Source organism: Mus pahari, chromosome 14 (assembly GCF_900095145.1).
Source record: "Mus pahari chromosome 14, PAHARI_EIJ_v1.1, whole genome shotgun sequence".
Taxonomy (NCBI): domain Eukaryota; kingdom Metazoa; phylum Chordata; class Mammalia; order Rodentia; family Muridae; genus Mus; species Mus pahari.
This window is the reverse complement of record NC_034603.1, coordinates 1,124,563-1,138,779: the sequence shown is the minus strand read 5'-3', so window position 1 is coordinate 1,138,779 and position 14,217 is coordinate 1,124,563. Positions and strand designations below refer to the sequence as shown.

Below are 14,217 nucleotides of genomic sequence, written 5' to 3'. Positions count from 1 at the left end.
ACGCCTCCCACAGCCGTGCCTAGCACAGGGGACGCCTCCCACAGCCGTGCCTAGCACAGGGGACGCCTCCCACAGCCATGCCTAGCACAGGGGACATCTCCCACAGGGTGCCTTTCTCAGGCCGTACAGTTTTGGTTTTTTGCAGGTTGGACCTTGGAGAGAGTAGCAGTGCGACAGCTCTCCTGGCTCCTGATCTACAGCTGTGTCTGCTCCGGTGTCTGCTGGGGAGTCTTGGTCCCAGAGCAAGGAGGAGGAGGTGAGGGCTGTGAGCCACATCCCCTGAGGTGGCTGTATAGAGTATTAGGGGAGCCGGGGACAGGTTAGCACCTGTAAGACCCCAGGGAAAAGCATCGGCTCCAACTCTGTTAGCATGTGCCTTCTAGCATCCCATGGTTTCCAACCCAACAAAGCTCTTAGGTCTGACTGGCTTGCATATCACGTTCAAAAACCCAGCCACCCCCAAGCCTCTCATCCTGCCCCTGACACCTTCCCTTGGGACTTTCTTTGGAGTCTTTCTGGTCAAATCCTCCCACCTACCTCAGCTCTGCCTTAAGGCCCTACTGTGTGCTCCCACCATCCCCATTCTCAGGGTGGAAGGCTGGGACACTCACCTGCCTCAGCAACAGTGTTTTCAGGATCGACTGCCGTTGGTCAGCACCAGAGCTGGGCCAGGCATCCGGGGCCTGGCTCCTCTTTACCAGGTGAGGGTGGAAGACTGGGTCTACTGGGGGAGGGCACAGGGTCTCTGTGGTGGCACCATCTGTACTACTAACACATGGCCTTCCAGTAACCAGGTGACTGACATCAAGCACAAGTGCACCTTCTGGGGCAGTATGTGTACCCTGGTGCTGCCTAAAGAGGAGGTGTTCTTACCTTTTGACAACTTCACCATCACACTTCACCGCTGCATCATGGGACAGGAACAGGTCAGCCTGGTGGACTCGCAGTACCTGCCGAGGAGACACAGTGAGTGGGGCAGCCCTGACAGCCGTGGCCTCGTTGCTTGGCGTTGAGGTCGTGACCTTGAGCTTTTGGCTCTTCCTGGGAATTCTTGCCAAGTAAGACACAGGACTGGAAGCAGATTGGACCCTGGGAAGGGAGGGTGTGATGGGTGCGAGGGTCTGTGCAGGGAATGAAAAGATAACCAGCTGGGGTCGAGACTACAGTCTGAGCTGCTGGAACTGCATGGCCGGCACGGTGGGGAGAGAACTTTCAGTAGCGGATTGTGAAGGAACTGAAGGCAAGGTTCAGAAATTGCCTTGCTGTGGAGGCTCAAGGAAGTTGCCCGACTTTCCTGAATTAGTCTTCAAATGAGGTTCCTGTCTGAAGGAGCCCTCATGCTCTCTTGGGAAAGTCCTTGGTGCTTAGTTCTGGCGACGGCAGAGGGACACAGTGGTAGCCGCAGCCTCACACGGCCCTTCTTTGTTTCAGTCAAGTTGGATCCACCCTCTGATCTGCAGAGCAATGTCAGCTCTGGGCGTTGTGTCCTGACCTGGGGTATCAGTCTCGCCCTGGAGCCATTGATCACATCCCTCAGCTACGAGCTGGCCTTCAAGCGGCAGGAAGAGGCCTGGGAGGTAACATGGTGGTAGCTCCCAGGGGTGTCTCTCCTGGGACTGGCTAGGGTCATTGGTGAGAACAGAAGCAGGTCAGAGCTAGACACGCATGTATGTGCTGGCTACATTCAAACCTATGCTTGTGTGTATGTATGTCTATGTACAGAGCACGTGGGTGCACCTATTTGTACATGTGTGTTATATGTGTGTCTTTGCTTTGTGCTTGGGTGGGTGAATGTACACTGGGTGGGGTGTGTAAATGTGATAGGTGTGTACCTGTGCCCATGAATGTGTGTGAGCGGGCTTGTTGGTGCGTGTGTGCCCATTCTCTAGGACCCCGAACTCAGTCAGATGCCCACAATCCTGCAGCAGGCCCGGCACAAGGACCGTATCGTTGGCGTGACCTGGCTCATCCTTGAAGCCGTCGAACTGCATCCTGGTTCCATCTACGAGGCCAGGCTGCGCGTCCAGATGGCTTTGGAGAGCTATGACGACAAGACGGAGGGGGGATATTACAAGAGCCATTGGAGTGAGTGGAGTCAGCCCGTGTCCTTTCCTTCTCCCCAGAGGAGGAGACAGGGTAGGTGCTAGGTGGTGATTGCTTTGCCCGGCCTCTGCGCCTTAGTTTCTCCTGCCCCGCCCTCTTTCATCCACCTGCAGCCTCCCCCCCTCCCTTGTTTCTGAGATGTGTGGAGTTCAGCTCTAATGGCTGCCATCAGGAACAAGTGTGCCCAGGGCTTCACACTGCCTGGAGCTTCTGTCTGAGTTTCCCTTGTGAGAGTTGGGCTGACCCTGTTGTGATGACCACTGGCCATATGGCAGACGGGAAGGGAGGGTAAAGATGACAGCACCCAGGGACATTAGGTATGACACGAACGCCAAGCCCATCCTGAACCCTCTCTGCTTTGGATCGGAGAACTAGTGGTGACTTCTTCCCCGTGTGGACTTAGGGGGATGCCTTGGCCCCGACACTCCTCACAACCACGGACTCTTTCTGCCCACAGGCCTCCTGGTCCCACGCTGGCAGCCGTCAGCCAGCATCCTTGTTGTTGTGCCCATCTTTCTTCTTCTGACTGGCTTTGTCCACCTTCTGTTCAAGCTGTCACCCAGGTAGGTAGCCAGTGCGTGTGCGTGTGCGTGTGCGTCTGCGTGTGCGTAACTGGGGAGCCACAGCTGCCTGTTGATGGTGCAGATGTGACTTCTGGGGTTGTTGGCTTCATCTGAGAGCTAAGGGCACAGCTGGATGTTCTAGGCCCTGATCCCACTGCTGGGAATAGGTCTGAAAAAGGATGCAGGCCACGGTGTAAATGGGTCCACAGGGCGTTAACCAGAGCGGCCACTGTCCTGGGATTTGTCCAGGGGCTGGCTTTACTCATCTATCTATCTATCTATCTATCTATCTATCTATCTATCTATCTATCTATCTATCTTCTATCTATCTATCTATCTATCTATCTATCTATCTATCTATCTTCTATCTATCTATCTATCTTCTATCTATCTATCTATCTTCTATCTATCTATCTATCTATCTATCTATCTATCTATCTATCTATCTATCTATGGTGGGTGTTACTATATTGCCCACTTTGGGCTTTAACAAGTGGCCTTCTGTGAGCTTCATGCCTCAGCCTCCTGGGTAGGTAGAGCAATAAGCATGTGTTGCTGTGTCCGATAGCCCCCTGAGGACAGGTTTGAATACAGTAGGCACATCTGCTAGGTAGAAGGGAGCTCTGGTCTTGCAATGACCTAGGTTTTCTGGAATTTGGCATTGGGAAAGGCTTCTATTGGGGTCCCTTTGGTTCAGACTTCTCTATTTTTGGCCGCAGGGTGAAGAGAATCTTTTACCAGAACGTTCCCTCTCCCGAGGCATTCTTCCATCCTCTCTACAGTGTGTACCATGGGGACTTCCAGGTGTGTGCAGGGGGACTTCAGAGCAGATGCGGCTTAGAAGTCGGCCTGTGTGCAGAATCCAGGCTTAGACTGGCGGCATGAGCAAGCATGGGGGCCTTGTTCATGCTCTGAGCCTCTTACACACATAGTAGGATTACATTTGTGTCCTAGCCTCAGTGGGTATGTATTGTGTCATCTCTACGGGATGGTGTTATGGGCCAGCTCCCCAGGATACAGCAGTGGTGGATGGTGTGAGATACAGGCATTCTGTGGAGGCTCAGGCCCACTGAGAGGCAGCATTCTTTGGGATGCTCAGCTCTCCTGTGGCTCCACAGGATTCAGTCTCTAGTTCTGTGTGCAGCTGCATTTGTGTGTGTGGGGAGGGGAGGTGTGACTGGCCTTGGGTAGCGTTCCGTCATGGTTTTGGGTTGTCTTGGTTTCTTGCTCATGTTGCCCTAAGCCTGTGGCCCTGGGCAGAGGAGGGCACTGACGGGCCTGAAGAACTCTGGGCCTTTACTGAAGCCAGAGGTTTCTCACATGGGAGGAAGGTAGAGTGTTTTGGGCACAGGCTGTGGGGGTGCCTGTTGGAGCTTCCTGGAGGAGGGAGTCTGGGCTGTGCAGGGGAGAGAGCCTCTCCCAGAGTAAGCCCCCAGCTTGTGCCTGAGCCTTCATCCTTCCCCCTCTTCCGATGCAGACTTGGACAGGGGCCCGCAGAGCCGGCGGACCACAAGCAAGACAGGATGGTGTCAGTACTTCATCAGCAGGCTCAGAGTCCAGCATCTGGGAGGCCGTCGCCACACTCACCTATAGCCCGGCATGCCCTGTGCAGTTTGCCTGCCTGAAGTGGGAGGCCACAGCCCCTGGCTTCCCAGGGCCCCCAGGCTCAGAGCATGTGCTGCCGGCAGGGTGTCTGGAGTTAGAAGGACAGCCGTCTGCCTACCTGCCCCAGGAGGACTGGGCCCCACTGGGCTCTGCCAGGCCCCCTCCTCCAGATTCAGACAGCGGCAGCAGCGACTATTGCATGTTGGACTGCTGTGAGGAGTGCCACCTCTCAGCCTTCCCAGGACACACCCAGAGTCCTGAGCTCACACCGGCTCAGCCTGTGGCCCTCCCCGTGTCCAGCAGGACCTGACATCTACCAAGGGATGTGGGGGTTCTCCTCCCTCGTCTTCCCGGATGGCACCAGACCCAGCCTCAACGTACCGCTGCCAGGTGCACCATGTCTGTTCTGGGGAGGTGAAGGAAAGGCCCCAGGCTGACCCTTGGGTGCATGTGGAACTCCTGAGAGGAGGCAGCTGTGCACGGGTCAGAGGCTGTGCCGATGGAAGCAGCAGACTGTGTCTTACCCCCCTGCTCCGCCTCTGTGGTGGGGATGCCTCCAGGGTCAGCATCTTCACATCCGCCTTCTCTCCTCTCCTCTTCCTGGCTCTGTCCCAGGCCTGAAAGAGGGATGTGACAAGCAGCCTGGTCTGCCCTCCTGTCCCCTGGCCTGGGCCCAGGGACACCGATGAGACAACATTGGTGAGGAGTCCTTTTTCAGTGCCTTCCCTGTTAAGACCAGAAGGGACACTTTTGACTGCAGGCTGTGCTGTGGCTGGGTGTGGAGGGAATGGTGGAGCTTTGAGCAGATGGGGTTGTCCATCTTTGAGCTTTTGGGGCTCCAAGATCAGCTGGAAGGAGTCTCACTGAATGATTCAAAGAAGTCTTACCAGTCTGTGGTATTTTCTTTCCTGGTGCTGTGATAAAACACCATGACCAAAAATGACTTACAAAAGGGAGAGTCGGCTTGGTTTAGGGTTCCAGAGGTGTGGAGACATGGCAGCCAGTGGCACACATGGCAGCAAGGACAGGAAGCTGAGAGCTCACATCTCAACCGAAAGTGTGAAGCAGAGTGAACTGCAAGTGCTGTCCCTTCCCCTGCCCCAACCCCAGCAAGGCTGTGGGGGACATTTCTCATTCAAACCACCTCACTGTCCCCACTGTTCCTAGGAAAAAGCCGAGGCCAGGGCTACTGGGCAGGTTTGTGAACAGCTATTTCTCGGTAGCTGTAGCCTGTGAAGAACGCCGATGCCCCTGACTGTCTTGTGAGGTAGCCTGGAGAGAGCTGTGGGTGGGCGAGAAAGTGGCTGTTACCTTCCTAGGCTTGCCCTAACAGAATACCAGAAGCCAGGTGGCTAACACCGTTGATTTGTTCTCTGTGCTGTGAGGTCCATGGGTCTGGAATGGAGACACCAGGAAGGCCATGCTCCAGCCCTGCTTCACATTCCCCTCTGAGCGTCCTCTTGTGTACTGTGACTAGATGCTACCCAGTGATGGGGACAGCATGTGTCTCATACTCTCGCATGTAACCAGAGACTGGGACCTAGAAGGCCGGAACAGGCTGAGCAGATGGCCACTCCTGTTTTATGGAGCCATAAAGCTCTGGCCTAACAGAAGTCCTCTTGCTTCTTGGAGGGTTCTTAAAGGGCAAGTGTGGGACAATGTTACTGTGAGGATGGTCTCCAAGCCTGTAACACTGTGCAAGAGACGGTCGGACTACTGTGTGGGGGCCATGGAGAGCAGAGAGGAGCTGCAGCATTGTGAGCTCACTGCTGGTGTCCTGGGAGGACTCACAATGCTGACCCCAGGGAAAGCGTTGACTCACGGGACTGTCCATGGCATAACACCCTAGCTAGGACCAAGAGAGCCGAGTGTCCCTGCCGTCCAGTTCCCTGTCTCACCTGCTGGCAGATGGAGATTTTAAAAACAGTGATCACGTTATTTAGAATAAGTCAGCTCAGTGGAAGAGATTTCTAGTTGTCAGTAAGCTAACAACTATTTTAAGTTTATCTTTCATTTAAATAATTACCCCCTTTTTCTGTGAAGACAGGTTCAGTATATATACCTGCATAAATAGTACCCTGGCTTCTACCGTTCTTTTCTTGATGCCGAGGCTTACTGTTACACTGTATAAATCAGTCAATGTGAATCAGCACCAAGGTTTGTGTGTTGTGTAGGTGTGAATATGAGTAAAGAGTAAAATTTTACAAAAGCAATTTAAGATTTGGAAATCTGGGGCTTTTTATCACACTCCTGTCACACCATTCCCATGACCGTCAAGGCCCTTACAGAAAGAAGTAAGATGTAATTGATGAGACGAATTGTCAGCAAATATTTTAAAACCCAGCACTAACCCTAGGCAGTGGTTGCTAGGCAGCTCCCCGGCCATTTGCCTGGGTGTGTAGTTGATATCAGTTACTTAGAAGCTCAAGGAAGGATGGCAAAGCTCCAAGTCTGTGGCAATTCATTCAAAACACACCAGCAACAGCTCACGAGAAAGATTCATCTTGCCAGGAAGTGGCTGCGCACGCCTTTAATCCCAGCACTTGGGAATCAGAGGCAGGTGGATCTCTGAGTTTGAGGCCAGCCTGGTCTACAGAGTGAGTTCCAGGACAGCCAGCGCTACACAGAGAAACCCTGTCTCAAAAAACCAAAACAAACAAACTGAAAATTTATTTTTATTTAATGAAAATGTACATAGTCTGAATAAAGCATTTCGGGATCTGCTCTCCGGCCTCCGCCATATACAGATGGTACATTCTCAGAGATGAGTCTCCGTTGGCTAGGAAGATCCGCGTGAACGTGGCATTTTCTCCAGTGTTTAAGGGTAAGGAGGAGAAAGCTCGGATGGATAATGCAGTCAGATTGTCTTGGAGGTGATTCCCCTGCATAACCCTGTGTGTGATGATTGACTTCCACATCAACTCATGGCATCTAGAAGACTTTAAGCCATAAAAGTTTTTCTGGGGTGAGGGTGTGGCTCAAAGCTAGAGTATTCTAACCCAGTGGGAGGGGCCCTAGTTAGTGCCATAAGAAAACCTTCCCAGAATCTCTGTATTTGTGCTTTTCATCTCTATTATAATTATCTTAGGATATGAAATGTGAATAAAGGCTTTCTATATTCCTTACATCTTCAAATAATTATATTCTCTTATAAATAATAAGTATATTGTGCTGTTCTTTTCATTGTGTGTATTTTAATAATTTTTTTTTTTTACATTAAGAACTGTTCTGTGGATAGGTATTTTGCCAACCTATTTATCTGTTCACAATGTGTGTGCAGTGCCCATGGAGGCCAGAAGAAGGCATCAGATCTCCCAGGACTGGAATTACAGATAGCTGTTAGACGCTATGTGGGCGCTGGGAATCGAACCCTGATCCTCTGGAAGAGCAGCCAGTGCTCTTAACGGATGAATCGTCTCTCCAGACCCACCTAGGCCTTTTACAGTCAGTATATCTGTAAGAATTCCTTCCAAAGTGAACTCTAATATCAAAAATGTTTGTATTTTCCTTAACGGCATTACCATGTTCCTCACATTTGCAGGTGTCCTTTCCAGCATAAACCCTGTACTGTTCTATAAAACCTGGTTAAGGGTTAGCTACACACCTAACATTTGTAGGGCTTCCTCCAGTGTGGACTCTGATGTTTACTAAACACTGAACACTGGTGTCTTAGTCAGGGTTTCTATTCCCGCACAAACATCATGGCCAAGAAGCAGGTTGGGGAGGAAAGGGTTTATTCATCTTACACTTCCACATTGCTCTTCATCACCAAAGGAAGTCAGGACTGGAACTCAAGCAGGTCAGAAAGCAGGAGCTGATGCAGAGGCCATGGAGGGATGTTTTTTACCAACTTGCTTCTCCTGGCTTGCTCAGCCTGCTCTCTTATAGAATCCAAGACTACCAGCCCAGAGATGGTCCCACCTACAAGGGGACCTTCTCCTTGATCACTAATTGAGAAAATGCCTTACAGCTGGATCTCATGGAGGCATTTCCCCAACTGAAGCTCCTTTCTCAGTGATAACTCCAGCTGTGTCAAGTTGACACAAAACTAGCCAGTACAACTGGATAAAGGATTTTCACATTCTTTGTTTGTTTGTTTGTTTTTGAGACGAAGTTTCTCTGTGTAGCCATGGCTGTCCTGGAAGTCCCTCTGTAGACCAGGGCTTTGGACTCAGTGATCCACCTGCCTCTGTCTCTCCAGTGCTGAGTAAAGGTGTTCACCACCACTGCCTGGCTGCAGATGCACCTCTGCAAACTTCTGCCAATGGAGTATCAGATGCTCATTGGTACTCTAGAGGTGGGGTCTATAGTCTTCTACTCTATGTGTAGTCTACTAGTTGCAGCTCCTTATAGCCTGGAATGAATCATTCCATTCACTTGCTGTGAGATTCCCTTGGGAAAAGTGCTTTCTCCTGATTGCATGGTCTGCCACAGCATATCATGTCATATTTCATTGGCGGTTCCTATAGTTTTGGTATGTGTCTTCATTCTTAAATTTGTTAAAATTTCTACATTTCTTAAAATTTGTGAAAATTTCAACCACTTTTTTTTTTTGGTTAAATTTCTGGCTCCCTTTCACTCTTCCCTTCTGGAATTAATATAATTAAAGAAATTTTTATTGATGCTTTGAAATTGTCATATATTCAGACAATGTACTTAGATCATATCAACTTCCTGCTACCCATCTCTAATGTTCCAGAGAACGCACAACTTGTCTCTCTCAAACTTCATATCTCTATTTTGCATTTATTATGACTGTGTCCCTGAGTCCATTTAGTGCTGACTGTATGTATGCAAATGTGTGGCCACTCGCTGGGGCTTGGGCAACCTCTCAGTAGCAAGGTCCACAAAGGACAAGGACTTGTCCCATCGCAACAGTACCCGCCGCCAGGAGCTCCTCCAATTGGATTGAAGCCTTCTCCATTCTTGCTGTCTTCCTTCCTTCCTTCCTTCCTTCCTTCCTTCCTTCCTTCCTTCCTTCCTTCCTCCCTCCCTCCCTCTCTCTCTCTCTCCCTTCCTTCCTTCCTTCCTTTACTTTTTTTTTAAATAAAATATTTTTGTGGTAGCCACAGCTGGGTGGGTCCTCTGAACAGAGACTCTGGTGTGGGCTTTCACAAGCCGATCAGTGAGTTCCTGATAAGGAGACTTGGTGAACACAGTCTCTTTCCAGAGGTCAGGGTTCAGGTAGCTATAGGTCTTGGAGGGGGTATCAAATGTGGCCTTGGCAAAGTTGCTCAGGGTGGCAGAGCAGCCTCTGGCTGAAGTGTAGCAGTCATCTATACCGGCCATCACCAGGAGTTTCTTGGGCACAGGAACAGAGACAATGCCAGTGCCTCTGGGGACAGGGATGAGACACACCAGCACAGAGCCATAGCGGCCTGTCACCTTGCATGGAATAGTGTGGGGCTTGCCAATCTTGTTCCCCCAGTTCGCTAAGTGGGTGCTGGGAATTGAACCTTGATCCTCTGGAAGAGCAGCCAGTGCTCTTAACTGATGAATTGTCTCTCCAGACCCACCTAGGCCAGGGACGATGAAAAGCTTGGCCAAGATGATGGCCCCTCAGATGGCAGTGGCAACCCCCCTGTAGCACGTAACACCAAGACCATCGTGACTGCTGTAGTCCTCAGTGGCGACGAAAGCCTTGAACCTGGTCCACTGGCCAGCCTGAGTCTGTTTCTGCACTGGCATGATTTCCAGAACCTCATCCTTTAGGGATGCACCCAGGAAAAAGTCAATGATCTCAGACTCCTTAATGGGCAGGGAGAACAGGTAGATCTCCTCCGAGGACTTGATCTTCATGTCCTTAACCAGGAGGCCCAGCTTGGTGACAGGGATCCACTGAAGGAAGAAGACACCAGTCAAAGGGCTGCTTCTCTGTGCAGAGAGCGAGCAGCCTGCCCGGCCAGCCGCCCAGACCTACCTCCTTTATCTCCGTGAGCCCCGCGGCCTCGACCAGGACCGCGGCCCCTAAGACCCTGGCTGTCTCTCTCAGGAACCTCTCACTTATAGAATCTGCCCTGCACCACTATTGTACGCCTCCACTCACAGCAGCCTTGGTTGCCTGCACAAGACCCTCCCAGGATCGAGGCAGTCACAATTCCAACAGGGATTTCTTTGGGAAAACACCAAATGACAGGGGAGGCCGGTGCAGCGGGAGGGCCAGGGGCTGAGAAATAAAGAGGACAGGAAAGTTTGGGATCAGGAGATCCTGCACAAGCTGATGCTCCCACAAGTAAGTTTAGCAAGAAGCACAGCGTCTTATATACGTTTTTTTTGTGCGCGGGGGGGGGGGGGAGGGAAATGAGCCAGAATCAGCAGAAAGCTATCACACAATGGAATGAAGTCAACATGAAGCAATCAAGTAATGCTGCACAATGGGGACACAGGATAGGCAGTTTGAGTGAGCCAGAGACTGGACACAGCGGTCCTCGGGGTGCTAATCCCAGCCTCTTCAGGGGACCCTGTCCTCAGCCCCAGACTGGACTTTGCCACGTCTGACCCTTGGCGAGGACACTGGACTCTTGTTCCTGTTGCCCTTTTATCAGGGCTTCTGAGAAAACTGTGGCCCGGCCTGTCTGCCAGCACTATGGTCATGTCACGTCCAGGAGCAGCGCTTAGCTGCATCTGCCCACATGCTCTGGCTCCTACGCTCTGTCCCGCCCCTTCTGACATCTTTCTTGAGGCTTCTTTGGGGAGAGGTTGGTATAGATGATGAAAGAATGACTTATTCTCAGGACTCTGATTCTGTGCTAACCCCTACCCATTGCAACAATACGTTCCTTTGAGCATTATTGAGAACAACAACATAAACATTACATAAACATATAAACATAAACATTTACAAGGGAATTTGACCATTCATTGAGACACAAGTAGCTTCCCCTAGCAGCGAAGACCTCCCAGGTTTTTAATGAAGTTTATAGTACTAGGCATAAAAAAATCCCTACTGTGAGACAGACATGGTAGCACATGCCTTTAATTCCAGCACTCAGGAGGCAGAGGCAGGTGGATCTCTGAGTTTGAGGCCAGCCTGATCTATAGAGCAAGTTCCAGGAAAGCAAGAGCTATATAAAGACCCCATTTTAACACATCCCTCCAAAAAGTCCCTACTGTGAAGCGGGCCTCAGGTACAGCCACCACCCCTCTCACCACTGTTGCACCGACTGGCATACCATGCCTAGCAGAATGGTTCTGCAGCATGCAGGGTCCGACACTGGGTAAAAACACGGCTGTCTTTCCCCTCCCTGCAGCTTGCCTCCAGCAGGGAGGGTTTCCTGCTAAGTTTGAGACTGATTTTTCTGTGCCCTGTAAAAAAAAGCCCAATGGGGCTTATCATTGTTTGCCATTGTGCACCCCAGGGCAATGGCAATAGCGTGTGAGTTGATCCCTGTACATCTGGGGTCTCCCTGCCCCATGGCTGCTAGGGAGGTATCCTGTGCCCAACTTAGATTTTCCCTCAATAATGAATGTTTCCGGGGCCACTACGGTCCATCCAGGTAGGGTACCTCTGTTCAAACTCATTTTTATTATTAAAAATGAAAACAAATAGCTTATAAGTGTGTAGATTTTGACATTGGTTCCTGTACTCCTTTAGCTTTGCCTGCCTCTGTTGCCCCATCCCCCAACACTCTCCCCGTGGAAACCTTTAACCTTGACTATTCCATCCCCAACATGTCCCAGTTCTCCCACCTCCCCTAATTACATCTTCTTACTTGAGCTTCAAGATAATAGATTTTCATAGACTTTTCAAAAGTAGGAAATGCTCCATGAATCTGCAGAAACAAGCTGATCTCCGCATCATTTCGGCTTTAGCATATATGCCGCTGAGGTGAATGGACAGGGAGGCCCACACTTTGGCAGTTGTCCAATTGCTGATGTTGGATTGGGACTTATACTCTGTCGGTTCCCGTGTCTTACTCTGCCTTGATGCTTCAGGTTACCTACATTGGTGGCTACTGATCTTGAATTTCTCAATTTAGTTCTGAATCTATGCAACAGCAGTTATTTTTGGATCTTCGTAACATTTATTTCTTATTAACAGCACAGGTTTTGTGATTTTGTTTAGGTACATGATCTATGTATTTTAAATTTTTTTATGCATCTGAGAGTGGTTATCTTGAATTTTGTCAAGTAACACATAACCTAATGTGTTTCACAAAAAAATTGGAGACATTTATGAAATCCAGTGAAAACTTCATTTTAGGGGGTAAACGATCTCTAAAAATCAAGTTACAGGGTTGGAGAGGCAGCTTAGCAGTTAAAAGAACTTGCCATTCTTGCAGAGGACCATGGTTTGGTTCTCAGCACCCACATAGCGGCTCACAACTGTCCACAACTCAGGAACCAGTTCTGATCTCCGTGGGCAAAGGGTCTGCATGTGGCGGGCAGACACATGCAGGGAAAACACAGATACACATGAAATAAAGAAATCTTAAAAAAAAAATCCCACACCACATTGGCATATGTATTCAACCAAAAAAGTTGTTAATCTGTTAATACTTGGTATGCCTTACTAACAGTTAAAAGAAGTAAACCTTAGGTGTCCTTGACTCAGTGCAAAAGAAGAGTTTGGCTTTTATACCAGTCAGAGCAGAATTGCTTTTGTGGCTGGCAAATGTGATTCTTTTTCTTTGTGTAGGTATCTTATCTGTTTTGTCACAATGTGTTTGGGTGAGTTTCTGGATGGTTATTTTTTTGCTTTGTTGAGCTCAGGATCCTTTGTGTGCATATTGATAGCATACATTTTGGCTGATATTTGGACCTCACGGGCTTAGACGTCAGTCTTTACTATCTTTTATGCAGGTGAAGCCATTTATGAACCAAGCAAGAGATTCTGGGGAATTCATGAATTCTTGGTGAGGATGGCTGGGTTTTCTCTTATCTCTTCTAATTTATCTAATTTCTCCGGTTTTAGCCTTTTAATTTCCAACTCACGATCTCTGTCTCCCTCTAGTGTCCCACTGTGGTAATGCAGCCTCCTGGGCGCTGCGGAGAGATCTGAGCTGGGAAGCTGCCAACCTTTCTTAGCTCCTACAGGGACCAAGCCCTGTAGGGACAGAAACAAGTCCTCCCACAGTCCCCAAGTCCAGGACACTGACTTCACGTCACATCCCTATTGTTGTTCCTAGGCAGGAGCTGCGAAGTGGAATCTTTGCTCTCTAGAAGAGAACTACACACAAATATAAAGACGTTCCCTGCCAACTTCGATGCCATTCTGGCTGTGCTCACAAGGAGGGTGCTTGCCTGGCTAACTTCATTCTTTAAACGCACATTTTTTGGGAACGTCACACATGAGTTCACGGTCGTTACATCACTTCCACCCCCACTCCCCTCACTGCTCTAGCTCCTTCCATTCCTCAACAATCCCCTCTAAGAGTCAAGACCTTTTCTGTGTTACTGTCACACACAATCCACTGAGTACACTTAATGTCCGTGTGTGCGCGCATCTAGGGATGATCAATCAGGATGGGGAAACCTACCCGGGGCTTGTGCCTCCCACAGAGGCCATAGTGCCTTGTCGACACCAGCAGTCTCAACCCACGGGTCATGATGCCCACAGGGCCACCTAAGACCACGGGAAAGCACAGATATTTATACTATGATTGAAAACAGAAGCAAAATTACAGTTATGAAGTAGAAACGAAGTAATTTTATGGTCGGGGGAGTCATCACAACATGTGGAACTGTATTAAAGGGTTGCAGTGTTAGGAAGGTTGAAAACCCTGAGTTACACACACTTAATTTTTCTGGCACTTTAAGAAAATAAAATTCATCCTGCATATCCCCACTAACTAGGTTTCTGGAGTGGTAGTTGATTAATCCACTCTACTCTCCTGTGGCTGTGTGTGTTCCTTGCTATCTGCCCCAGTGCTCTGCATTCTAGAATGAAAGACACACACACACACACACACACACACACACACACACACACACACACACACACACA

General features: G+C 49.7%; 1 protein-coding gene and 1 pseudogene across 1 annotated transcript in view; one reads left to right on the top strand and one right to left on the bottom strand.

Moving 5' to 3' along the window:
* Positions 1 to 4,910, top strand: part of Il9r (interleukin 9 receptor) — a 10,545-nt gene extending 5,635 nt beyond the window's left edge. The window contains exons 2-9 of the mRNA XM_021213793.1: positions 146 to 256; positions 590 to 701; positions 788 to 966; positions 1,432 to 1,577; positions 1,926 to 2,136; positions 2,561 to 2,666; positions 3,386 to 3,470; positions 4,144 to 4,910. Coding sequence (XP_021069452.1) covers positions 146 to 256; positions 590 to 701; positions 788 to 966; positions 1,432 to 1,577; positions 1,926 to 2,136; positions 2,561 to 2,666; positions 3,386 to 3,470; positions 4,144 to 4,581 — 1,388 coding nt within the window. The 3' untranslated portion in view covers positions 4,582 to 4,910. The remainder of the gene's footprint in view (positions 1 to 145; positions 257 to 589; positions 702 to 787; positions 967 to 1,431; positions 1,578 to 1,925; positions 2,137 to 2,560; positions 2,667 to 3,385; positions 3,471 to 4,143) is intronic.
* A 4,440-nt stretch (positions 4,911 to 9,350) lies between these two features.
* On the bottom strand, positions 9,351 to 13,819 carry LOC110331164 (annotated as a pseudogene).
* Between the last annotated feature and the right edge of the window lie 398 nt (positions 13,820 to 14,217).